The following is a 27,356-nucleotide window of genomic DNA, read 5'->3' as shown; positions in this document are numbered from 1 at the left end:
CAAATGTCAACAAAGCGACCCTTTAGCATGCTAAGTTAATGTTAGCTAGCTTTTGCTAACTTTGCTATCAAACAAGAACGTTGACGCGACACGTAGAAGTGTCCTTCAGTTACTTTTCAAGAGACCAAAGTGTACGGGAGGACGTTACTCACCATACTGCCATGCAGGTTATTATACTTTAGTCCTAAATATACACTGAAGCATTGATATGCTAAGGAGCACACTGTTTTCCTCTCTTCTAACGTTGTTTCCGGTCGACTTTCAAATTTTGCGCGTTTGCCGCCCACCTCGCGAGCCTGGTGAATGGAGGTGACGTTTGATTGGATCACTGGTCTTTTGAGGGCGGGACAAGCTGTTGTTTAACCAATGACTGCTTTTTCAGCCCTGTCATTGATTTTCCAGACAACAAAAGAGATTCATGAATATTAGAGAGTACATTAACGGTAAAAATGTAACCTATAATTACAACATATTATGACTCGTAGTATGTTATAATAATAGGTTACATAGGTCAAATTATAAAACTCATAATTTACGAGTTTTTATCATTTGACAGGTGCTTTACTTTATATCTAGCAGGACTATTTGTTGGGATACATGTCACTAATTTTAAAGGGGTAACATAATCCTGTCATTTAGCAATGTCTAAATTAACCTGTTGACAAAGTTGTCATTTTGAACTGATTACATTACATGCCCATCGCTTTTAGGTCAGGTCAATATTTTCCCTTTCCTAATTTTATAGTGCCAAATTACATCTAACAGACAAATGGGAACTTAAAAGATGTGTATCAATATTTGATTTCTACTGTCCCAAAATTGACCTAAACAATAGCCCATTTAACTACCCCAAACATTTAAATATGGTTTCCCAGTGCTGCTCCTAATGCTTCATAGACATGCAATTTTAACAATACTGTGAATAAAAGAACACCTCTCTAGAATTATTTATGCTTAATAAATAACTTGCAAAAATGATCAGAAAGCCAAAATCAGGGCCAAACCTTTATTTCCAACAAATTAACATGTTTCATTATTGTCAGTTACAGTTTTCCAAAATTGCATGGTGATATATATATTCTCTAGAGTCTAAACTAACAGGGGGCGTAGTATAGAGAGACTGGGGACTGGCCAGCTGCCTTTAGCCTGGCCCGGTGGTGCAGGAGGTGATGGTGTTAAGGTTGGGGTTGAGTTTGGGATTTAGGGTTGGGAGCAGGGTTAGGATTGGGAGTGGGGTTCGGTTTGGGAGTGGGGTTTGGATTGGGGTTAGGTTTAGGGGTTGGGTTTGGATTGGGGGCGGGGGCGGGAGCGGGAGCGGGAGCGGGGGTGGGGGCGGGGGCGGGGGCGGGATTGGGAGGTGTAGGGGTGGTGGCAATATAGCACCCTCTCTTGTGCCACTGCATGTCCCGCACACGTCGGACGGACTGGATCTGAGGTGCATTGGCTCCCCAATCGTTCCAGTGCTTGAAATCTCCATGTTCAAACACATACTGGGGCCCTCTGTAGCCTGGGTACATGTATCCCACCCACCTTCATGGGAAGAGAAAGAGTAGTGTTTTACTTTTCCTTAAAAATAGAACAAATATATAATATGACATTTACCACTGGAAAGGTTACAGCTTACGTTCCATTGATTGCCTTTGCACTGGCCACACGGTCCTGGAAACCATATGCCCAAATACTGGGGACGTCATCATCAACAATCTCCATCATTCTACCTTCAAACACTGCATTCTCAAACAGGTGCAGCTTATGATCTGCACTGTCCTGCAGATAAAAAAACAATAGGTTTATCATGTCTGAGAGAATCTGTGAATATTACATTTATTATACTGACCACTTTCAGAAGCTTGAATGAGCTCAGGCTGTAGCTGTTCAGACAGTTGGTCCAGGTGCTCCAACGGGGATATTCTCCTTTCTCCAGCACAAACTGCTCTCCTGTAAAACCTGGACGCTCATATCCCACCCATCTGAAGGTAAAGAGAAAATACATTACATCAAAATGCTAAAAAAATAATGCCAAGCAAGAAAAACAGCTAGAAAACTGGATGCAGATGCAATAAATACTGTATGAAAGTCAATAAAGTGAAACTAGATTACTCACGGTCCAGACTCCACGATGATTGAGCCGACCCTCTGCATCTTCTCCATCACATCTTTACATTCTGAAGACAACTCCACCTTCTTTCCCCGAAAGTTCTCAAACTCAAAAACTTCCAACTGCAAAACAGGTGGAGAGTCGGGTGAATGTGATCTCCAACAAAGTCCAAGTCAAGGTATTTCTGACAGATCTCAAATTGACACATAATAATTTGTGGACATGTGATTATTGAGTTACCTTATATGTGGCTCCGGCTCCTCCTTGGCCCTTTTCTGCTGGCAGCTGGTCTGGGGTTCCCTGCTTGTCGGTCATTTTGTCTCTAAAGAACAGCAACAACATTGTTTAATCCTATGAGCGCCAACATCGGATTGATTTTTACTCTTAGGATGTTTTAGCTGTAATGTTTTGGGGTATATACAGTTAATTGCACCAACAACAATTATCAAACTTTGATGCATCACAGGAAAGGCTTCAAGCTGTTTTTTTTATCAGAGCTGCTTGCATTGATAGTTCACAAATCTATCTTTGCAGACCTTTCACTTGTTTATTTAACGTAATCCTATTGTGTCCATTCTATCTGTAAGAAATCAAATCACATCAAAAGTGCACGCACAAACTGCTTCTTAAGAAGCAAGCAGATAGAAGAAGGGACAGGGAGACAGGATAACAAGAAAAGCCTAAAAGAGAGGGAATATCTTAATTTGCTTTACCTGGATTGCTTGTGCTTCACTGCACCACGTCTTTCCCCTTTGTTTTCCTTCTTTCCTGTCTGTCTCAGTGTGAGGGTGTTTGTGGGTGTGGAGGCCTGGCGAGCGTTCTGTGGAGGCCAGTGGGGGTATTTATGGTTTATTTATGGCCACAGCAGCAAAAAGCCTGTTGATGCAGCAAGTCTGTCGCACCCATTGTGTCCATCACACTGCTTCTCAATAGGCCCTCTGCCCCTGGCACACTGGCAAACGCTGCCATCCTGCCCATGATCCTACAGCGGGCACACTGCTGGCCAAGAGAATGAACAGAGATCAGTCTCACTCAGCAGTATTGGCCCCACACAGCTATCTTGCAATGATATCTTCTGCCTGTTTCTTCATCTTTATCTTTATCCCAAAATCAATAATACATATTTGTCCTCTTAGCTGGAGTGCTATTTATCTATTCAGATTTTTGGGGGGATGAGTTGGAGATACCAGCTGCTTAAAGCACTTTGTTTTATGTAAGAATGCTAGTGACAGCATGGGATGTAAACATATAAGATAGGATTAATTGCGCCCTCCTCGACTTAGATGTAACATTAGCTAGCACAGGAGTGCCCCTCAACCTTTTGGAGATGCACTCTTTCTTCTAAACGGCAATGTGTTAAGAAAAAAGTTCCTATCTGAAAACTGCACACTAAGTCTTGAAATGATTCCTGGAAAGAGACACTGCTGATAAGTGTTCCAAATTGATTTCCTGGCTGCTTTGAGCTGCACAGGACGAGTGCCATCTAGTTCCATTATATTCGAGAGAAGGGAGACATTTTTAGGGCTTATATCTCCAACACTCTGCAACTCGCAACAAAACAGTCTAAATTAATGATTGGCACAACAAGAACACATATATATTTCTAGATAACAATGCATTAGTGAACCCATAACTCAGGTCAGCTCCTATAAGTACCTTGGTGTCCATCTAGATAATACACTCAGCTGGAAGGCGCATGTTCAAGGTCTGTGCTCTAGACTTCAACAGCGATTGTACTTTCTGCGTCGACTCCGGGCTTTCGGAGTCGACCAGAAGTTCATGTTACTGTTTTATCATGCAGTGTTGGAGAGCATCATTAGGTATGGTATTACTGCCTGGTATGGTAACTTGACAGTGCAGTCAAAGTCACAGATCGCTCGCCTGGTACAGACGGCTATGAAAATTATGGGGGTTAAAAAACACCCATCTCTCCAAAACATATATGAGCAGTCCATTATCAGACAGGCAAACAAAATAGTGTCTGATCCCACCCACATACTCCACCCAGAATTCCAGCTCCTACCTTCTGGTAGAAGATTCAGGGTTCCCAAGAGCAGGCTGAACCGCTATAAGCACTCATTCCTACCAATGTCCGTTAAACTTCTTAACATTGACAGGAAGTGAAATGTAGTCGAAGTCAAATGTAATGAAATGTACTTTTTTTTAATTTTTTTTTTTTAAATGTTGGCCATGAGGGTTGTGCAATAGGTCGCCATTGTCAGTATGTGCGTCTGCGTGTATTGCGTTTGTTCAAACGGTGTATGATTGATGATATGTGTATGTCTCTTAAATGTCCACTATGTTTGTATATTATGTACATGTATGCGGAACTGCTGGACGGAGCCCAGAACGAATTTCCTTACGGGGACAATAAAGTATATCGTATCGTATCGTATCGTACAATACACGAGACTTTGTCCAAGTTGTATCTTAAAACTGACCGGATGGTGTGTATGTTTGAATGCTCCACTTCCAACTATGTTTTTCCATAAAAAACCACACACTCTATTGCATTTCATAGAAAAAGGTTTTAATAAAATTCCCTCAATTTCCTCTTATTATACATGGCATTGATCATACATGATTACTGCATTGATGACAGCCACTCTTTAACATTGAAAAAGGCACATAAAAGCATCTCGAGCAGATGATTGCATTTTTCTGGGTTTCATATTTTACAAAAACAATTCCTGATTCTGTTACAGCATAAAAATATACTTCACCAGCTCACTGGTCGATTGGACAAAATCCAGGAAGTGCATCTTTAAAGGCACAATAAGAAGAATTTGTCAATTTGAGTTTGTAAACACAATAGTTGATAGATTATTTTTTCGTTTGAATCAATAAAAATGTTTATAAAATCCTAGTCATTGTACATTTTACATTTTGGAACTGGAAAGAGAATAGACATACATGGTGAAACAATTAAAACAATCCAATGACCATGATACTACGGTAAGGTACTTGATTATTGTATTGCTTAGATGTACCATCATTTGTTAAAAATGTTCTTAAAGTGCTTAAAGGTTTACTTGTGATTAGAAAGAGAATGTAAAAAGCATTTTGTACAATTTAACTAAATACACACAAGATGCAATCTATATGTATATTCAGTATGTTCTGTACATAGGTGTGTGTGTGTGACAGGCGATACCCTGCTGAAGCCTAGTGTCATCGGTCAAGTCACTATATATATTGGACTTATACATTCAAACAATAGGACAGTCCATGGCTTTGCTCTGAATTACAATGGGGTATTTTGCCTCCATTGAGCCTCTGTACAGCAGAAAATAAATCATGTACTTGGCATGAACACATCACAGACTTGGCACCATATTTCATGTACAGGCCAGACAAGTTCTTGATGGCCACTACGTTCAGCAAAAGCCTGAATACCCCTGTTGCATTTCTCAGTAAATGTCCAAAATAAGGCACTTAAAGTGGAAAATGAAGCAATCATGCCAAGGTTTCTGCCAGCAGCAGCAGCAGCTGAGATGGATTGATTCTTGCTGAACAGCCTTGTCCCAGTGTCTCCTAAAGGGAACCAGAGGAAGAAAAGTTCAGGAAGGCATGGCAAGTTTTTAAAAATAGAATATTTCAATACAAGGTAATTTACAGTGCTTTACAAATAACATTAAAAGCATTGGTATGCAACAGAAATGCATTATAAAATGACATTCATATACATTTAAAAACAGTCATTAAAAAGCCAAGAGAATAAAAAGGTTACAGTACAGTGGAAGATATTAATGATTATTTGATTTATCAGCATGGAAAGTTTATTATATATAGCATATTATTTACATTTCAAACTCGGGTAGGAAGAATAAAAGAGTGAAACATTTAGAAAAAAGACAAAATAAAAATCTAGTGCAAATCATAGGACTGAGTGCAATTTCGGTTTGCTCAATTTTTTTTCCATTATCACAGACTAAGGTCATTGACTTTATGCATATATGTTATCACATGTAATTTGTTGGAACAGATTACTCAAGAGTGCATTAATGTGTAGCATGAAGGGTCAAAGAGGCACTCTAACACATAAGCACTTTGAATTGCCTTGTGTTGAAAAGTGCTATATAAATAAACTTGCCTTGCCTTGTATCAACATTTTACATTTCAATACTGCAGCTGTTAAGGTAAGAAAGAAAATGGATGCAAGCGGCGATTCAATAGGCAAATTAAAAGAGCATCAAGCAGAGTAGATTGCATTCAGGAACAATAAGAACCTCATCACCCAGTGCACACTTTAACATGGTGATAGGAGAAAGCTCTGCAGAGATATGGCCCACTCCCTGCTTTTGTCTTTGCTGTCAGCATCTTGTACAGTTGCATTAAATAAGTGTTCCTGACAGCATTGCCGGAAAGTCCAAAGCACTTGTTTTCTATTATCGCAAACCTATTCAGCTGTCTCACATCATGACTCACAAGCATATTAACTCTTAAATAACGCCTTCACAACAGCAATAATTCAGGGTATTAGCCATATCTCAAAAAGATCAAAACGTTCAACGCTCCTCTATGGCTGATCCTGTTAAGTATTTTACATTACATTACGGATCACTAGCAATGTATAGGCTGTGAAAGCTCTGATGTTAATATAACCAGTAGCTAAATCAGGTTGCTAAATAGGAAAATCATCCAAAATATGTTTTTTATTCGTATAGTGACCACTGGCTCGTCTTTTTATGAGAAGAAGCTAAAATGTGTTTAGTTGACCAACTCACAATGCTAGTAAAATGTAAAAAGAAAAAGAAAGAAGCGTTAAATTGACACATAAAGTAGTTGTTTAAAAAATGCTGAAAAATGTGACTCGACTGTACAATGTAACAAAAGAAACCCAGGTAATCTGGTAATATGCTAGGTCTAAGGAAAAAGCAGAAATCCCTTTTGAACAAACTTCCTTTTTGAATTAATATTTTATTATGTGGCCAAGAATAACTGTCTTTGGTATTTCAATGTTCCCCTTGCCCATATTGCTCACCTGCGTCTGGCTAAGTCTCGCTGTCGTGCTGACTCAGGCGCTTCTTAGACTTCAGTTCTTTCAGCCAGGCGGGAGAGGAGACAGACCTGAATGACACAGAAGCACAGGTCAAAGGTCATGATTAAGACACATACCATATTTCTCATCATATAAAGGATTTGTTAAGTTTCTGTGCTGTCATGATCTTTTCTCACCCTCCTCCCCCACCACCTATGGGTGGCAGGACTCGGGCCGCCCCGGGGAGATGAGCGGCCGGGCGAGGAGAGCGAGCGGCTGGGCGAGGAGAGCGAGCGGCTGGGCGAGGAGAGCGAGCGGCTGGGCGAGGAGAGCGAGCGGCCGGGCGAGGAGAGCGGGAGGGTTTTGAGGGAGATGGAGCCGCTTCCTCATTTCGACTTTCCTTCTCTTCTCTTCCCTTGTTTTCTTCCTTTTCCTCTCCTCCTCTGGTTCCTCCTCCACATGTTCTCCTTTTCAGCTGAGCCTTGAGGGGACATTTGAATTCAAGTCAATTTAAATGCCACCCATTTGTATCATGTTATTTATTGTCAAAAATGTAAAACATAGTAAATGATTCTCAAACTCTGATAGTGCTTACAATAAGGGATGCAGGGTTCAAACCAGTGAACATGGGGACTCTCTGAGAGGGGGGAGGAGAACGAGCTATCTTCGGTTTAGGCTGCTCCTCCTCAGAGTCTGAATCCCTTTGCTTAGACGATGCCTTCTTTTCATCTAAAATCATCAATATAACGTTCAGCCATCAGTACATCAACATTTCCAGACTGCTTTATTGAGAAATTGCTTGATTAGTTATAAAAAACTGTAACTTAGAGCTCCAGCCCTCAATGTACTGAAGATCATTCAACATTATGGATGCTGTAATCACCTATGGTGTCCTGGGCCCTCCAGTCCTGACTTTCCTTTGGAGAGAAACCTCCACGCATCGAGCGTGGCGGACGCGACCGACTTCGGCGCTTACCCAGATCTGCCTTCGATCTCTGAGCGCTGGTGTCGAGGAGAGGAGTGGAGCTCTGTGCACAAAAACACACACATCATCTAGCACAGTGATTCTCAAATGGGGGTACGCGGACCCCTAGGGGTACGTTGGGGTATTGCAGGGGGTACGTGAGGTAAAAATAAATAAAAAGGTTAATTAAAAAAATACCATGCATGTTTACAAAAATAATCTTAGTACAATAAGTTAAATAGAAAACACAATTTTATATAAAATATTCCTAGAACCACTAAGGGGGTCCTCATATAAACATGTTACATTTGTGTATTGTATTTATAGTTTTTAATAATTCATTTTCATTTTGTTCATTGGTTTGTTAAACATATTAATTCAATTGAAAATCTCCTTGGAAAAATATTTTTTTTCATGCATAAAGATGAAAATATCCTTAGTTTGTTGTAATTTATGCATTAAGGAGTTAATAAATCAAACACTGATGGAACATCACTATATTGTAATTATTTGTATAGGCTTTTTCTGTCAAAAATGTCCGGGGTCGGTCAGGGGGTACTTTGCTGAGAAAATGTTTCAAAGGGGGTACATTACTGAAAAAAGTTTGAGAATACGATACGATATACTTTATTGTCCCCGTAAGGAAATTCGTTCTGGGCTCCGTCCAGCAGTTCCGCATACATGTACATAATATACAAACATAGTGGACAAGCACTGATCCAGCACACACTGAATGCAACACACTGTGATTGTAAATGGACTATCACACTACAGCAAAGCAGATGCAAGAGAGTGGTTTTTTTCCAGTCAGGTATGCAAAGTTACACCCAAACTACATGTTAATGTTTGTAGAGGATGACGCAGACATCGGCTGTGCCCTTTCACAAAGGAGGAATAGAAACAAAGAGTCACCAACCTCAGGGAATGGAGCCTGCTCCGGCACTCTGGAGAAGTCAGTGGTATCAGGGTCTTCAGAGGGTTCTTCAGGAACCTCGTCAGGGACGGGCTCTGGGCTGAAGAGAGAGAACATTTGAAATCATGTGTGATTTGAATGAGTAGGAAAAGGAAACTGTTTCAGTGTTGAGCTCTAGTAGCCACAAGGGGGCACAGGGAGCTTCAGTCTTGGAAACACTTGAAAGTCCTTGTTATCATATTTTAGTGTGCAGTTACTATTGGTTATGTCAAATAATTGATGTTTGAAGTTGCCAAATGCACATTGTCCTGAATATTTAAGCACACAAAGCTGACTGAAATGTATTCCAGTCCAGTTTCACAAAGGGTTGTTGTAATGCAGCTTGATCCTTGAAAACTGTCATGTCCGATGGCTATAGCACTTTTATCATCAGACGTGTTGCAGTTTGAATCAAATCACCTCGATGTGAAGCCACACCTTCAGCACAAGACATGACACTTAAACCTGTCCAGTCCTGTCTGTCTCCATCAGGGTAGATAGAAATATACACAGTCCGCAGTTTAGACTCAGTATGTGTTTTGTGCAACCTCTCTCCTACCTGTCAATGTCAGATGTCTGCTCGCAGGCCTCATTCTGCTGCTCTGGCTCACTGTCTATCAAAGCATCAGTGTCTTCCCCCGTTGGGCTATAACTGTTAACAGGTGCCTGAAAGACAAAAAGACAGACCAAATGAACAAAAATACATATCATACAACAGAACCGGAGAAAACATAAAGGAAGTATTGGGCTATGTAGGGAAAGATATTTGGCTAAAGACGAAACCAGCAACCCTTCTGCTCTCTCTGTTGTATATCATACACAATCCAAATGAAGTGAATGTGCTTTTATTCTGTAATTCTGCGTATTAGAACGTCACATTCTGTAGATGAGGCGGGGGGGTGAACAGGACCGTGTACTGAGCCAAGATCAGTAACTACAGAGGGAGAGAGGGCTGAGGACCAGCCGAGCATGCATCTTTTAATGAGCCGGTCACAGAGGCTGGGCTGTCCTCGATAAACACCATGAGCACTGGCATACCCACCTATATGCCTACACACAGACACACCAAACACACTCATGCTGCTGCTGTCACGCCCACATGATGGAATGCATGGGTGCGCGCGCGCACACACACACACACACACACACACACACACACACACACACACACACACACACACACACACACACACACACACACACACACACACACACACACACACACCACACACACACACACACACACACACACACACACACACACACACACACACACACACACACACACACACGTTCAGACAACAGCTACTGCAGTGCACTTCCTCACAAACATTCCTTTAAGCTCACATTTTGTCAAGGGGCACATCCCAGTGTTGCGTTGTCTGATATTGTCACCTGGATACAAAACAACACCCGGGTAAACATCCCCGACATTTCATCTCCTCCATAAGTCCATTTATTACTCACACAGCAGCAGCTGCAGCTTCATTTGCACAATGCCTGTTATCTGGCAACATCATAGCATGAATGAATAGGCTTCTAGTGATTTTCCTATAACCACAGACTGTGTTTAGGTGCAGAGGAAAACAAGGTCCGTTCTCACAGAGACAAACAGGCTACAGTTAGGGGATTCCACCAACGTGAATTCATCCTGAATCTCCCCCATGCTTTTATTATTTATTTGCAGCAAAACATGTGACTCTACAAAATGTATCCTGGATACTCTTCCAAAAAGGTTCTTATGATTTTAAAGCAAAAGTTCATTAATGAGGACATGTTATGCTCATTTACGGGTTTATATTTGTATTTTGTGCCTCTGCTGTGACATGTTTAATGCTTTAATGTTCAAAAAGGTCTTTATTTCTCTGACACTGCCTGTGCTGCAGCACCTCTTTTCAGCCTCTGTCTGAAACCAGAGCCCAGTCAGCTCTGATTGGTTAGCTGGCTCTGTTGTGATTGGTCAACCGCTTAAAGATGTCTCGCCCTTAGTCTGTCAAGTACAATGTGTCGGAGAGCTAGCTGTAGTGAATATGTTAGCAAAGTAAGCAAACAGGTGCATATTTATACATAGCAGTTATAGAGCAACTTTAAACTTCATTTGAAATAATGTTTTTAGCCACCCAACAAATATAAATCAGTTTTTTACTCTTTAAGCTCTATCTTTAGCTTCCATAAACTCCTTGGGAAATTAGCAGCTAAGTGCTTACGTTCACCAGCTTGTTGAAAAAATATCAGAAACAATCTATTAATGTACACATGTACATCTGATTCAGAAGTACATACACACTATGGAAACTCCATTTCGTTTTGTAACAACACAGCAACAGCCTTTAAGTACAGCCATAAGAACCAGATGCTTTACAAACTTCACCATAGAAGAATCTCTAAACTGCAATAAACCTATGTATGAGTGTGTGCCAGGGCAGTATGCTTGGGTGGGCGGAGGATGTGCAAGTCAAGACAGAGTGGGCTTTATTATAGTTTACATCCAAAACATTTTTGTCAAGACCAGAGGAATGTGTGAGTCAGCTTGTGTTTGGTGCAGGGGAGAGGATAACATCTAAAGATGTCGCACGCACAACTGTGACTCTAAAACAGAGTAAGAGATGAAGACTGACAACAACAAATCTACTCTTATAATGGAAAGTGATGGATCATCAAAATGTAAAGTGGATACAGCCTGAAGCTCATTTTCACCTTTTGGTCTCTGTGGTGTACTTACACCCACATATAAACACACACACACACACGCCCAGACACACACACACACACACACACACACACACACACACACACACACACACACACACACACAGTAAACACTGCAAAACTACCAGAATAGTTCTCAGCCTGTATGTCTCAAAAGAACTAGCTCCTGTATTGCAGCCAGCACCCAAAGATACATTTGTCTTTCATTTCCAAAGCAGAGCACGATATCAACAACAACAAATGCTCTTTTTATCGTCCTTTTGCTAAATCTTGATCTTGATAACTCAACAATAGTATACCGTCATATTTAGATCAACTGTACTGCAGTGTAGTGTTCTTTTGTCGAAAAATCTGAACTGAATTTGTCCTATAAGTGGATTATATTACAAGGAAAAAACATAATAAAACTAATATTACAATTAATAGTTATAATTCAGAGCGGAAAAAACAAATGTATTCGTCGTTGCTATAAAATTAGTCAACATTTTTCAATATTAAACAACTAATTGATTTATCCAGAAAGTTCTCCATTGACCCACATTGAAAATAATTGTTAGTTACAGCACTATTGTGATCCAATGTAATGGTTCATTTAATTTAATGGACTCTAATGTAATGATATATAACTGCGCCAGCCATGAGTAAACATAAACCTTGTCTAAGTGTGTCACACTTTGTTGTAGTCATCTGCTTTATCTCTGACACACACCACAGACACAGAGGGATAGGGCGTGCATGTACGCTGATAAAACACTACATTTGGACAACTTTATCAGATAGCTGCTTCCTTCCTGAAGCTTCTGCTCTCCCTCTCTACATTTGCATGGCTATCTGTTGACACATGGGCGGGGAGATATAACCCTGGAGCATATTGTGAAAAGCACCCATACCCATGGCTCTTAATTTGATTAACCCAGGCCCTAAAAGCTGCTGATTCTTGTACTTAATGTCAGTTGAAACCTTTAAAAGGCAATTATTTAAAAATGAGGTTGTCATTATTCAGTCCTATTCATTAGAACTGGATATATATTTCTAAGCTGTTACTTCCTGCTACATCATCTCTTTCTTACAGAGCAGGTTTCAGGGCCTCTCCTCTGAAGGGTCTGCCGACTTCTGTCAGAAAAGCGACGTAGGGATCTCCTGCTACGTCTGGCGAAGCTGCGAAGTGGCGTCATAGCTCTTTGAAACCTTCCTTCGCCATCGCCACCTTGCTCTTCTTCCACCTCGTCCACTTTATCCTCCTCTTCCGTCTTCTGCGTGTCCTCTGCAGGGCCCCACACCAGCTCCAGAGCCCCTTGCAAGGAGCGCCGCACGCTGCCCACCCATCCCGTCACCTGGAGCTGGGCGGCCGACATCTTCCCTCCAAAGTACTGCATGGTCCGGAAAGCTCACACGGTCACTAGGGTCACCATGGGAACTGGGTCATCAGAGAAACTGAGCTTTGTTAGAGATGAAGGGATTGTGCGGAGTCAGAAAGCCGCGTCTCTCGTCTGCTTTTCAGTCATTATTTTCAGCAAGTAAAAGGTAAAGAGGGCACAAATTGTTCTGATGTCATACAAAACGAGGTATAGTCCATCTTTCATTTGATGCGTCCTCTCTCTCCATAATGTTATGGTTCAGGTCAGACAAACTCCCTGGAACAGTCAATTATTTGCTGTCAGTGAAGAAGTCAATAGTCTGAGAGGCCATGTGTTTGCGCTGTGAAACAACTCTTCCACTGCAGCACTCACTGCGATGGATGTGGCATCCTAAACACAAGCGTCTCGGAGAAAGACTTTCCAATCATCACATAATAATCCTTGTAAAAAAGACGCTGACAAAACTCTCTATGACAAATGTCCCTCTGGAAGTAAAGCAATTATGACGATTGTAGATTACCTCATTTCATGTGCGCCCTCTTTCTTTGTTTTCTTTCAACTTTCTCTGCCACAGTCAAGCTTGTCTACCTACGTCCCATTTCTCATCACAACTCCATTTTCCATTGAGGAAAAAAAAAAAGGAAAAGCAGCGTGGGAAATATCTGCCACATCCAAAGCCAGGTACAGAAAGTCAGATCACCCCTTCCTCTCCTCCATACCTGAGCAGTTCCACGTTCAAAAACATCAAAACAAAGTGGAGGTCTGTGCTCGGATGTGGAAAATCCCGAGAGGAAGGAAGGAAGGTGCGGCAGGCTGAGTGAAGGTGCTTTATGCACCTCCCTCCTCTCTCTCCCCCGTAGGTAAATGATGCAGGTAACTGAATAAACCAGGTCTTTGTGAGAGGAAAGGCCCGAGGGAACAGCAGGAAACAGGAAGACTTTTTCACAAGTTGAGAGAAAGTTTGGAGCTAGATGACTGTGGACATGTGAACTTCTGGTCCGGGGTTTAGCCCATCCTCCTTTGAGTGTGTGTGTTTGTGCCAGAAAGTGTGTGTGTGTAGAGTGTGAAGGGCTCTCTAAAACTGGGGTGGAGAGATTGAGTAGAGAGACAGAGAAAGAGGGGCACCATGTATGGTCATTCTGACACGCTGCCCTGTTGACCAGATCCAAATGAGGACATGATGACCACACAGCACCTCGGATCATACCACTGTCAGTCTGTGTCCGTCTGTCTGTCCGTCTGTCCGTCTGTCTGTCCGTCCGTCTGTCTGTCTTTGAGCCTGAATGAGGCAGTGCGGTTGGCTGCACAGCTTGTGTTTGCCCAGTAAACATTTTCCTCATTCTGTCCTGTCCAGCTTTTCTCAGCCACACAAATAGCTGTAGATTGTTCTTGCAGCAGAAACATTTCATTTATTTGACATAAACTTGACTGTTTCGTGTTCTTTTGTCATATTATAGCAGTGAAAGGTGCTCTTCTACATGAGATGAACTTGTTGTGGTGCAGACTCAGGAAGTGCAATTTTAAAGAGCAGCAGCGCCACTCGCTGGTGAGAAACCGTCTGTACTCTCATGACAAACACAGCTTCAATAATACCAAAGGCCTCACTGAAGATAAGTGGTTATGTACAATGCCGCTCTACAGGAGCTTACCTGTTTAAAGAGTTGGTTTGTTTGCTGAAGCATTGACGTAGCAAACAGAAATGCAATATCACAAAGACGCACACACACACACGTACACACACAGAGTTCAGAGCTCCACAGTTCAGTGTTTTCATTACATTGCCTCTGGGTAAAAATGTTGCATGTCCAAACAGGTGGTGCACAGTTCTGTCTAAACTGGCACGGCCCTGTCCGCTGCTTATACTCTCTGATGTTCTCTGATAACTCTCACCTTGAATTTTTGCTTCCTTGTTTTTTTAGATAAGATAAACCTTCCTTTCTTTTTCAGATTTGTAATCTTTTGCAAGATGTTTCTCATTTAGTTACATAATGTGCTAGACCTTGGACTTTAAATTGCTTTAATGTGTGTTGTTAGGCCGTCATTTTTACTTCAGTCTGTTACTTCATGAAATACAGGCAGGCTGACGCTGCTAAGGTTACTAAAATGTTCCAGTTGCAACATCAGCAGACTATTTAGCTTCCAACAGATTTAGGACTACTTCTTTTAGGCAGTACAGCGATGACGTTTAATGAGGGTCCACCCAGAAGTGAGCTCAGACATGGTCTGTTGACTGCAGCTGTACTACAAATACAATGGGACTCTGATTTAACTGAAAAAAAAAAAGTTGTTACCAGCAGCCTAAGCATATATATTTATCATATCATAAGCATAGCAGCATTAATACAATGTGTATACCTGTCTTCAGTCACCAACAGTCAAAGTCAGGGTAAACTATAGTACGCCTTAAAATAAATACCCTCAAATTGGACACAAGCTAAAAATGAATGCCTGAACTATAATAATTTAAGCGTGATGAAACAGATGTTACAAGTCAAGTAGACTGGAGTCCTCATGACAATAGGTTAGGATTGTTAGTTATCATGGTTAAAGTGGACCTATTATGCTATATTTAAAAAATATATTGTAGGGCCATACCTACCTATATTTTTTGCTTAAAATACCAAACAGATCACCCATTGTAGCCATGCCTCATACTGCTCATACCCCTCTTTTGCAGCCCTGTTACAGAAACACAGATTTTGGGTCCTTAGCTTGAAAAAAAAAAAAAAAAAGAGGAGGCGGAGCTAATGCCTGATCAGAATTCTACCGGAGATAAAGTTAAATTCTGCTGTGATAAAACGCCATCCTGTTTTAAACCACATCAAAGATTATTTCTGAAATAGTATGGAGCTCAAATGCTTTTTCTCTTGCGGGTTTATCACAAGGTGAGTTCTTTTTTTATTTCCTGCTTTTTAAAACACATGTGCTCTTCAGCACAGGTTCGCTCTGAGTGTTAGCGAGGCTTGCTAACGTAAACAAAGACGTCCAAAACACGTCAGGCATTGTTTCTGATAGCAACTTTCTGTGGGTCCACCAATCCGAAATTACGTAATATCGGCAGCAAATCTGTATCCGCTCGTTGTACCCCCATTTTTAAAAGATTTGGGTACGGAGGAAAAGAGAAAGGGTTTTATTTTCTGACGCTGCGTGAGTTCCCAGACACACCGGGGACACATTTATGTATAAAAGACATCACAAAGTGCATTTTGCATGATAGGTCCCCTTTAAATATGTTCCTTTGTGGTTACTAGTTATTGGTTCATTGGCTTGGGTTCACATTGTTGACCTTTTCACTTTTACAGCTGAATTAGGAGGGTTAGTTAGACTTTGATATCCTCTGCGTTAGTAATTCAGTTACAGATATTAAAACATTTTCATTAAATGAACGACATATAAAGCATCTGGTTTTAAGTATTGAGTTGTTGAATTGTCACGGTAAAAATATATTAGTTGCTAAATTTAAACACCCAACAAATCAAAGGACTTCCTCACACAGGTGCGGCTCACAGATGTTTTACAATTACCTACAAGAGATGATAAAGGGACAGATATTAAACTCTCTGATATGACAACTGTATATTGTCTTGTGGTATACATTGTCATAAGACAATTATTCTGACACTCAATTTAGCCTAAGCTTTAATAATTGAGCTTTTTACCAAAACAGCTTTTAAATCATAATCCTTTAGCAGATGTGTGTGATTTGGCTCTACATGTATTGTATTCAATATTGACTTGATAACTCAGTTTATTGTGTTAATTGCAGCTCATTAGTTCATATTCAAGTTGAAACATATACTGATGGGAGTGGCTGGCTTACTGCATGACAACACCAAAAGCAAATGTAAACCATAAGGTGGATCGCTGTCAGAGGTGCAAACTGCTGAGCTGGCTCTGCAGTTCACTGTGAAACCACAAACACACATTAGGTGATATTTCAATCAGCAACGACTCACCCATTGCTGCTGGAAATAACTCATCCAAGATGCCCAGGAGAAATAATCCATCCCTCCTTCTTTTGATCATGCAATATTTATCTTTAAAACTGCCTTTCTCTTTGAAATCAATGTTATCTTTACACATAAATGGCAACAAAATGAAAGCAGCAGACGGTTGCGAAACATGCAGAGGAGGACGAAACCTCACTTCCTGTCTGGTGCACCAGAAATTGAGTTCACAGTTTAATGCAGTGACAGAAAGTAATTTTTCCACATATCATCTCAAGGGGGAAGTCATTTGGTTTCATGAATTGAGAATCATGCACCTTCACAGCTAGGATTATTTGTATCGTCGACCTCCCAAGTCAAGACTTATCTTTATCAAACACTTTAAGTATTTGTATTATTGTAAGAAATATGGTATCACTATGAGTAAAGACCGATACTACTACTGACACATGGGAGTAGATTTAGAGTTCAGGCCATGCTGGTTTCATCACTCAACACACACGCACACGCACACACGCACACACACACACACACACACACACACACACACACCACGTTCTTGAGCTGAGACTGAGTCAGGGTAAAGCGAGTATAACAAGATGCTTGTACCCGTGCAACAGGAATACCAATGTGTTGGTGCAGGTGAGGTGTGTGTGGTTGCCAGGGTGATTTGATGCAATGGTGAAATAACCACATTAACGTGTTCTCTCCTGTCTCTGTGCTTAAACCTCACCCTTTGTGAATCATTACACAATGTTGCCTTTCATGTAACAATGATGGTGTTCACAACTACTCCCTGAATCAGGAGCAGGTTTGAATGAAGTTGTATTCCAACAGAAAGTCTGTATTTACCTTTAGCTCGTCTTCTTCCTCCTCCATCTCCAAGGAGATGAGCTCTTCCTCTTCTGGGCTCTGCTCCTCTTCCTCTTTCTCCTCTTTCTCTGGACTTTCCGGGGCTATTGTAGGCTCGGGGAGGATTGTTCTTTCCACCTGCTCACGCACTCTGTTTTCCACGGGACTGACTTCCAGGGGCGCCAACCAATCAACTACTTCCTGCCTGTTCCCAGAGTAGTCTGCCCAACTCTTCGAGGGCGGTCTGGTGTCTGCTTTCGGCCTGGGTTTGACGGAGAAGTCGTCGTAGACCACGTGCATGTCAGGCGGCCTGACGGAGAAGTCATCGTAGACAACCTCCGCCTCCCTCTTTGAGGGGGAAAGCAGCGACTTCTGAGGCACATCTTCAGAGTCAAAGTTGATTACATTTTTCTCTGCTCTGTCTGCCACACTCTCTCTTTCTTGCCTCTTTCTCTCTTCCTCCATTTGTAGCTTTCCTTCCCGTTCTTGTGCTTGCTTTCTCTCGTATTCCTCTCGAAGCTTTCTCTCCAGCTCCAATGCTCTTTCTTTCTCCATCTGCCCCTTCCTTTCCTCTTCCCTTCTCTCCTCCTCTCTCTGTCTTTCCAACTGTATTTGCCCCATTCTCTCCATCTCTTCTTCCTTTTCTTGCAGCTCCTTCAGCCTAATGTGCCTCTCCCTTTCTCTCTCTTCTTCCTTTCTTCGGTTTTCTTCCAGTTCTTGTGCACGCTTTATCTCAAATTCCTCTCGCATTTGTTTCTCCAGTTCCTCAAATTGGTTTTTCTCACTTTGTCTCTTCCTTTCCTCTTCCCTTCTCTCCTCCTCTATCTGTCTTTTCCTTTCCTCTTCCCTTCTCTCCTCCTCTCTCTGTCTTTTCCTTTCCTCTTCCCTTCTCTCCTCCTCTCTCTGTCTTTTCCTTTCCTCTTCCCTTCTCTCCTCCTCTATCTGTCTTTTCCTTTCCTCTTCTCCTCTCTCCTCCTCTCTCTGTCTTTTCCTTTCCTCTTCCCTTCTCTCCTCCTCTCTCTGCCTCTTCCTTTCCTCTTCCCTTCTCTCCTCCTCTATCTGTCTCTTCCTTTCCTCTTCCCTTCTCTCCTCCTCTATCTGTCTCTTCCTTTCCTCTTCCCTTCTCTCCTCCTCTCTCTGTCTTTTCCTTTCCTCTTCCCTTATCTCTCCTCTCTTCTCTTCCTTCCTCCTCTATCTGTCTCTTCCTTTCCTCTTCCCTTCTCTCCTCCTCTATCTGTCTTTTCCTTTCCTCTTCTCCTCTCTCCTCCATCTGTCTTTTCCTTTCCTCTTCTGCTCTCTCCTCCTCTATCTGTCTCTTCCTTTCCTCTTCCATTCTCTCCTCCTCTATCCGCCTCTTCCTTTCCTCTTCCCTTCTCTCCTCCTCTCTCTGTCTTTTCCTTTCCTCTTCCCTTCTCTCCTCCTCTCTCTGTCTCTTCCTTTCCTCTTCCATTCTCTCCTCCTCTATCCGCCTCTTCCTTTCCTCTTCCCTTCTCTCCTCCTCTCTCTGCCTCTTCCTTTCCTCTTCCCTTCTCTCCTCCGCTCTTAGTCTTTCTTTCTCCCTCTCCTCCTGTCTGAGTCTTTCCTCTTTCTGTCTCGCCCTCTCCTCCTCTTTCTGCCTCTGCCGCACCATCTCTTCCTCGTCTCCTCCACTCAGCCTCTCTGCCTGGCTCACCCAGGCTTGTTCCCACTCCTCCTCTCTTTGTAACTTCTTGTTGCCTTCCTTCTCTCTCACTTTCCGCTGGACGTTGTATTCTTCTTTCCCGCTGACCAGTCTCTCGTCCACTCCCTCTTTCCTCTCCTCCTGAACTTGTCTTAGTCTCTCTTCTTTCTGTTTCGCCCTCTCTCTTTCCTCTTCTCTCTGTCTCTGCCACTCCAACTCTTTCTTTCCTTCCCCCTGTTCTTCTTCTCTTATCCTCTCTGTCTGCTTCACCCACTCTTGTTCCCACTCCTCCTCTCGTTGTTTCTTTTTATTAATAACTTCTCTCTTGTTTCCCTCTTCCTGATCTTGTTGAAGTCTCTCTTCTTTCTGTTTCGCCCTCTCTCTTTCCTCTTCTCTCTGCCACATCAACTCCTTCTCTCTTTCCCGCTCCATCTCCTCTCTGTCCAACCTTTCTCTCTCCCTCGCCTTCTTTTTCTCTTCTTCCATCTTGACTCTCGGCTGCTCGTGTTCATCTGCTCTTCGTCTTTTTTCAAATTCCAAATGTTTCAGACGTTCTTCTTCTTGCGCCTTATCATCTTCCTTCTTCTGTTGACCTCCTACTCTTCTGTAGACAGGCGTAGGGACGTCCTCTTTAGCTTCATCCTCAGATTCTTCTTCCTCTTCCTCTTCCTCTTCATCCTCGCTGGAAGACGGTGAGCCCAGGATCAATGGAGGCCCACCATCATCTCTCTCCACCACACCGAAGCGAACAGAGCGTCGTTTGACATTGTCCCTCTTGAGAGCGTGTTCAGGTGTCTCACTGGAGTCTCCCTCATCAGCGTTGAGTGTATATGAGCCTTGTTTGCGTAGTTTGACACTCCCTTCACTTGACGTGTCCTCCATATCCTCTTCTGGCGTTTCTTTGGAGCTTTCTGTTGAGCGGGCATCAGTAAGAGCGTCTTTGGATGTTTCCATCGGGGTCTCTGTGGGTGGTTCGGCGGGCGACACCTTAGATGGAAGATCCAATGTGTGACTGGACCAGGTTTCAGGAGCAGCAGGCGGCATTGTGGGTGTTTCCACTGTTGGAGCAGTTGCTGGCTCAAAGCTGTAAAAGAGATAACATTTTAAGTTGAATTACAGAAGAATTATCCACAGATAAATGGCAGGGGTCTTTCATTTCAAATAAAAAAAATGCACATATTCTTGAATGCCTTACTCTTACTTTACAACCATCATGGCCCCTGGTAGACCACCACACATATAACAACAGACTATAACACATGTGTTGGGTGCTTTCTCTTAATTAGACTATTCAACTACTGTAACACACAGAGCCGGTCCGACCCATTAAGCGACATAAAAGGCCGCTTAGGGTCCCGCAGCCACTAAGGGCCCCCTGGCAAAAAAAACTACACCGTCGCCGTGATACGTATGTTTAATTAATGTTGTTAATATGCCTAGATTGCCTACTCTCAAAGTCATGTATTATATTATTGAGTCAATCATATAATACATTAACCGTGCTTTACCTTAACCTCATCATGAGAGGACGGCAGGATTGTAATTTCCCGTGTTCAGTGAATGCAACAGAGGCAAGACACCAGACCAACCAGAGAGTTGAATGGAAATAAACATCTGTCTTATTGGCTGACAGGTACCTATCCTGTGAGTTGTGACAATGTTTAAAATAAACTGTCAGTCGGACAGACGACAATTCTCAAGTGGTGGCTCACACAACAACCCCAGAGCCACCACTTGAGCCAGGAGAACAAGGTATGTAAATGTCAGTAAACTTCCAAGTTATGCGAACATAGCATAAATTACAGCTACGTTGACGTTACTTTGAATCGCGGGGGTAAGCTAAACCGTTAGCAAGTAGCTATAGCTAGCCAGATATATTAAATAAACACTTTGTCATACAATCTAAATATTGTGTTTTTTAGCGTTACCTGGTGATTTCAAAGAAAGCTCTCTGGAAAATGTTGACTTACTGTTCGACATGAAGCTAGAAGCTACCTTACAGTACACAGTTGATCCTGAGTCCTGTCAGTTAAAGTGTTTCATAGTTAGATTAGCTAAGCATAAACCTAGCACTGAAATATATGGATGTTATGTGACAGTATTTCTGAGAAAAAGTCAGCTGAAATGGTGGCATAGTTGCCACTGCTTTACGTGTCGACAGCATGTTTGAACGTATTTGCAGCAGTAAATGTGGCTGTTTGGCCACTGATGTTGCCATAACAACACCTGAATTTAAATGTGCAACCTCTTTTTGTGACAGATTTTTGCATGAAATTATATTTCTTCTGAATGATATTCCTATTGACAGCTAGTTTCTATGTGAACATTATGAGATGGACAGCCAGAGAGAATAAATGAAAAATAGTTATGAAATACTAAAACAAGAATACAGTTTAAAAGGGGAGTGATTTGTAAAATATCCATAAAGAAAAATATGTTTACAGTTCTGTTTCATATGGGTGTTGAGAGATGTATCCATAGATCTCTTAATTTTGCTCTTAAAGTGCACCAGATTGATGCTTGTAACTTCAATATTTAAAGAAAAATCTTCCCAGGGGAGCATGCCCCCGGACCCCCCTAGAGGAGGTGAGGACCACGGTGTTTACATGCTTATTTATACAATATGTGTGCTTATGCTAACATCATAAGACAAAAGTTGGTTCCGTGTTGTGTGTAGTGAGAACGCGCTAGAGTGAGGGGGGCCCCCAAGCCAAAGCTAGCTTAGGGCCCCCAAAAGTCTAGGGCCGGCCCTGGTAACACAATGTACAATAACTGTGCATTCTATCATTTTATTTTCACTACTGTTACCTGGCTGCTATCACAGCACTTCAACGTGCTATACTTATTATTATTTATTTATTTTTAAATACTGTTACTGTACTTATTGTTGTCCACCTGGATGGGTAATTTTGTAATTTGTGTAAATTCGATCTCTGATATTTTATGCATGCCTCTTAATTAATATTTTGCCTCTTTGCTGTTTCTGTAAAAATGTACATTTAACTAACAAAGGTATTCTAATTCGGAATTCTCTCATGACTGTATGCTAAATATACATTTACATCCAGAAGCCTGTTAGCTTAGCTTAGCATTATGACTGGAATAAGCTAGTTAAAGAAATCTGCCCACTAATTCCTCTACAGCTCAGTCATTAACATATCTCTTTTGTTTGTTGGATCAATGCAAATAATGTCATGCAAAAAATGTAAATGTGAGTAACTTTGCCTTAGCCTGGTGCTGTCACTTCCTGGAGACTTTTCCCCACTGACAAGGTAACCAACAACAAGCTCCATTGACAGATATACCATACAGACATGAGAGTTGTATTTCTCTCTCCTTTAAGGGTAGGTTTGATTCGACTACATTACAGCAACAAATATTCCACTAGCCTCTATTTGCCACTCATTTGTATGTTTGTTTTTTAAATAAACATGCTCTGCACTCATACCGGTAGGTGGTTGGAGATCTCAAATTTCATACTTTGAAGTGGCCTGGTTTGAACTCTTATCTAGTGTAATTTGAGGACATAAATCTGGCAAGCTACGTTATTCATTTACCACATTACTACTGAGAGAACAGCACAGTACATTAAGAAGTAAGTTATTATATATGGAGTAAAAGAAAACTGTGCTAGTAAAACTAAATCGTCTATAAGTTCAAGGCTTGTCTCATCTCTCCAATATTTTTGACAGAAACTGGGAGAAACAATGGCAGAGACTGAAAAAACCTTTCTCTCTCCAAGGAAACTGAACAAAAAACGATACAGCTTGCTGTGTGACTTCATCATTGGCCATAAATAATGCTCAACATTGGTCTTAAAGAAAACACCTGATCTGTTGCATGCATCTGATCACAACAGAAGAATCTGAAATGAAATGTAGAGCCAAAGATGAATCTGTGCTTTTGACCTTAGATAACACTATACTTGTTTGCACTTGGAGGAGAATGTTTTCCTTTTCCTCATGTCTTAACACGTTACCAAACACAAACGGCACAAATGAAAGAAGGCATGCTCACCTCTTGGAGCGAGATCTTGGAGCAACCTGAGGCTTCTTCTCAGTCTTTGGATCCTCGGGGGGTGTTTCCTTTGCCCAGATTTTCATTCTCTCCCTTACACCCTTCACACTTCCTGCACCATTTATAATTTCCGGCTCCTCTCTCTTTGTCATGATCTCTGGCTTCGATGAGGAGTCAAACAGGAGGCTGATTCTGCGTTTTATGCTTCCCCCTCCGCTGTTTACCCCCAGCAACGCTCCATCATCGCCCTCCTTGTTGGACGGCTCTGATGTCGGCTGGCTCGGCTCTGGGTCTGAAGGCTCTGGCTTGTCTGCATCATCTTTGGTGTCGGTTGTTGTGATGGTAACAGCTGGCTGGGGGGACAGACATGGGCCACCTGACTCAAACTTGGAGGTGAGCTTCATTGACAGCCGCTTCCTGCTGCCGCCCCATCCATACGCTGGATTGTCTGTAGAGGAAACGTCACTGCCTGATTCGTCGAGGTTTTGTACGACAGAAGTCTGCGATTCATCTTCTTTCTTATTTTCTTCTTTCTGTACTGGTTTAGTTACAATTTCCGTGGATGCTTTGTGGTTTGCTTGGATGACATCGTCTTTCTGGATTGGCGGAGGCTTGGGTGTCACTTTGGGTGGAGCAGGATCAGGTTTTACCACGCTGGAATCAAGAGTATCCTCTCCACTTGCTATCCCTTCTTTGGTTGACTTTGGTGGATCTGTCGGTAAGACACTTACGTCTGTCTTGGGTTTGGAAGCAGAGGTGGGGGTTTGTTGAGGGGGTTTCGGTGCGGGTGCTGTCACTGAAGGTTTGGGGAGACCTGCAGCTCCTGATTTGACCGTCTGCTGTGTGGTTTTCGTCGAGTTTGAAGTGACCGTCTTTGGGGCATGGATGGAGCGGATTGTGGTGTTCTTCTGCAGAGAGAAGGGCTTGGGAGTGAGTCGAGGTTTGGGGGCCAGAAATGGTTTGGGGTTAGAGCTGCCGTCAGTCTGGGAAACCTCAAAGGAGCTCTCCATAGCTGAGTCGCTGAAAGAAGGAAGAAGAGGTGTTTAAATACGGCGGTACATTTACATTGAAAGAACACTGGCGGTGGTGGTGTAGAAAAACTGGATGAGACTGGTCTGTCGAGATTTTTGAAGGCAAATAACCTCTGCAGGGTTACAAAGAAACACATCGATCACACTGAACAAACACCAGAAACAATGGAAAGTCTTCCTGCAGGAGCCTATTAACTTTTTGCTCAGTTTAGTTTTCAAATAATGACACAGAACTTTTTTAAATATTGAAACCATTTAAATGGCTAGTTGCAGCCTTATGTAGAGCTGCCAGTCACTGTCACTTTTCTAGCATGGGGGATTTTATATTTATTTTGAGTGTGACCTCTGAGAGCTAGCCCTGATTGAGGTTGTGCAAAACGTGACTTAATGTTGATCTAAATGAGCAGAGGGAAGCCATACTGAGGGGGAGAAATGACAATATAAGTAATTCCCATTGTGTAGGACAAACTGTTTGTTAAACCACAACATGGACTATATTTGATTATTTCCTAAATTAAAGTATTGATACTTGACACTTTAAATGTTATGTTTTTTATATATCTTACTGAGTATTGTTGGACCTTTGATAACATCACACTTTTCCTCACTAAGGCTCACAAAGGCTGCAAAAAGCACAATCATTTTTCGGCAGGAACTTCCTTGTTTGTTCTGTCCCAGTGTCTCAAAGTCCAATTTGATGGCTTTAAATGTCTTGTTTGTCAGTCAAAAACACCAAAAATATATATATTCATTATTATATATAATATTATAATATTTTATATTCAACAAATAAAAGGCGTCACTACTCAAATCTGTTCAACATAAGTTGATAGTGTCATAAAAGTCAATTTAATTAATAGAATGACAAATATACATAGACAGAAATATATAAATACATAACACACACACACATTCTTACCTAGATACTTACATACATACATTCTTACAGTTTCTTACATACATAGATTCTTACATACATACATAGATAGATACATACATACAGTACGTTATGTGATCTGACAGTGAGTGTGCAGTGTAATTTTTAAACCACACTTAATATGAAATAAAACTCCTAAACTGAGAATGAGAACAGGCAGGTGGGAGACATGTCAGCAATGGAGGCAGGCCTGATGAGTCATCGCCCACATCAACAATAGTCTGAAGAAATGTCTAGATCACAGTCTAGATCTCCAAGTGAACTGAAACCTATGTCACAAGGATGAAATAAAGGACAAGCCTAGACACCTGTGTACACATTTTTAACAGTAATGTTCCCAGTGTATAACACTAAATATACAACAGGCATTGTTGTGTTATCTGGTTTGACCTGTAATACTTATACACAAACCGGTAACTACACACCCCAGTTGAATACTGTGCAACTCTCAGTGTTTGTCAGTAAAAAGCTTTCTCTGTCACTCTCACACTATTAATCTACAGCTGGGTTTGATCAGCAGTCCGCCTTTGCACTTAGGTATTTTGCATGTTATATGTTTGTAATAAAATTGTTGCTCCATTGCTCAAACACACAGCAGCTCTGGGCGTGCGTGCATGATATTGTGCAATGGGTTTGGATTGGACTCTTAAAGCTGTGTCCTGTTTTTCATGATTTACCTCCCTCTTTTTTTTTTTTTACTTTCAAGTAGAATTCCTTAGAAATAAACAGTGTCTGGCAAATAAAGCTGCAGTTGATGGATGATTTCTGTTGCTTATTAAGGCCACATTCACAGTCAGGGGAAAATCTTCCTGCAGCAGCACTTAAGCTTGTGGGATTTTTGTTTCTTTATCTTTATTTGCCTTCAGTGCCTGCTGCCCTGCCAAGGCTAACAGACAGCACTCGGTCCCTTTCGTTTTCATGTCCACTGTGTTATTTACCTCTTGGAGTGATGCTGTGAGAAGCTTAAACACGTAGTTTGGGAAACGTCTGCTCCTCAGTGAAGCAAATATTACGATACAATGACTTGTGGCGCACATTAAACTGCGAAATGTACGTTATATCGGTGCGTATGCTTCATTTCGGATGGTTAATAAGTTACTGATAAACGCGTCACAACAGTGAACTCCGTTGAACCAGCCGTCTGAAACTGGACAAAGAAAAGGTGAAAAGTAAATAAAACTAAGTTTGTTTTTACGCTCGGCTGTCAGTGTTGTGAATCACTCTTTTGTGAGAAAAAATGTATGCGGATACTTAAGACGTTACCCATGACAATGTTCTTTAAGAAGATAGTAAAATATAGTAATAGAGCTTGTGCACCTGCTCTTAACACCAGATTTTTGAAGTTTTAAGATATTTATAAGACATTTCGTCAGCAGCAGTATAATGTTATTGTTTACCTTTTGTCTTCACGCAGTCATACAGGTGGGGGAAGGAAGGAAGCGGGAAGAAGTTACAAAAGAAAAATGTCCCTCAGTTTTCCGTGAGCGTTTCGCCTGCTGAGCTGTTGTTAGTGGGTTTTTTCAAGTCATTCACACTAACGAGACGTCGGGCTGCTGCTACACCCAGCAGACACTCCCAGCGCCCGCCCGCTGCTGGGGAGGCAAGTTACACAGCGAGACACAGGAAGTGGCGTGTGTTTACTTCACAATAAAAGCGAGTTTGTCATAAACTTATAGGAGCCTTATTATGCTAACTTCCAGATTCAGATTTGTACTTCGTGCCTCTACTGTGGCATGTTTACATATTCATACTGCCTGTGCTGCAGCACCTGTTTTCTTAAACCCGATTGGTTAGCCGGCCCTCTCTGTTGTGATTGGTCAACAGCTTAGATATGTCCCGCCCCTTAGCCT

At 41.8% G+C, this 27,356-nt stretch overlaps 3 protein-coding genes across 10 annotated transcripts in view; all 3 read right to left on the bottom strand.

Annotated features, from left to right (window-relative positions):
* Positions 1-279, bottom strand: part of cita (citron rho-interacting serine/threonine kinase a) — a 53,998-nt gene extending 53,719 nt beyond the window's left edge. For all 8 annotated transcript variants that reach the window (XM_034239542.1, XM_034239544.1, XM_034239547.1 and 5 more), the window contains exon 1: positions 153-279. The gene's annotated coding sequence lies outside the window, so the exon portion shown is untranslated. The remainder of the gene's footprint in view (positions 1-152) is intronic.
* Positions 280-992: 713 nt separating this feature from the next.
* LOC117561886 (beta-crystallin B3-like) lies at positions 993-3,708 on the bottom strand. Its single transcript, XM_034239519.1, has 6 exons — positions 2,812-3,708; positions 2,339-2,420; positions 2,105-2,220; positions 1,838-1,970; positions 1,625-1,767; positions 993-1,530 (listed from the first exon to the last, which is right to left on the bottom strand). Exons 2-6 carry the CDS (start codon positions 2,411-2,413, stop codon positions 1,176-1,178), a joined length of 822 nt encoding a protein of 273 aa, XP_034095410.1. The 5' UTR covers positions 2,414-2,420; positions 2,812-3,708; the 3' UTR covers positions 993-1,175.
* An 898-nt stretch (positions 3,709-4,606) lies between these two features.
* On the bottom strand, positions 4,607-27,130 carry LOC117561866 (trichohyalin-like). Its single transcript, XM_034239475.1, is given in 11 exon segments — positions 4,607-5,632; positions 7,083-7,168; positions 7,277-7,560; positions 7,675-7,808; positions 7,963-8,107; positions 8,960-9,056; positions 9,555-9,661; positions 17,862-19,025; positions 19,027-20,605; positions 23,539-24,558; positions 26,904-27,130. Coding segments are annotated over 9 exon segments (4,596 nt in total). The 5' UTR covers positions 24,549-24,558; positions 26,904-27,130; the 3' UTR covers positions 4,607-5,632; positions 7,083-7,092.
* Between the last annotated feature and the right edge of the window lie 226 nt (positions 27,131-27,356).

This window comes from Gymnodraco acuticeps, unplaced genomic scaffold (genome assembly GCF_902827175.1).
Source record: "Gymnodraco acuticeps unplaced genomic scaffold, fGymAcu1.1, whole genome shotgun sequence".
In the NCBI taxonomy this organism is placed as follows: domain Eukaryota; kingdom Metazoa; phylum Chordata; class Actinopteri; order Perciformes; family Bathydraconidae; genus Gymnodraco; species Gymnodraco acuticeps.
The sequence above is the reverse complement of the archived record's forward strand: the minus strand, read 5'-3'. Positions and strand labels throughout refer to the sequence as shown.

What these genes read in the sequence shown, in the direction of transcription:
- LOC117561886 (XM_034239519.1), bottom strand. Translation starts at nt 2,413, where the DNA reads ATGACCGACAAGCAGGGAACCCCAGACCAGCTGCCAGCAGAAAAGGGC. An exon ending in GAGCCGGAGCCACATATAAG is followed by an intron (nt 2,221 to 2,338) that starts GTAACTCAATAA and finishes CCTGTTTTGCAG; the next exon opens with TTGGAAGTTTTTGAGTTTGA. An exon ending in CATTCAAGCTTCTGAAAGTG is followed by an intron (nt 1,768 to 1,837) that starts GTCAGTATAATA and finishes TTTTATCTGCAG; the next exon opens with GACAGTGCAGATCATAAGCT.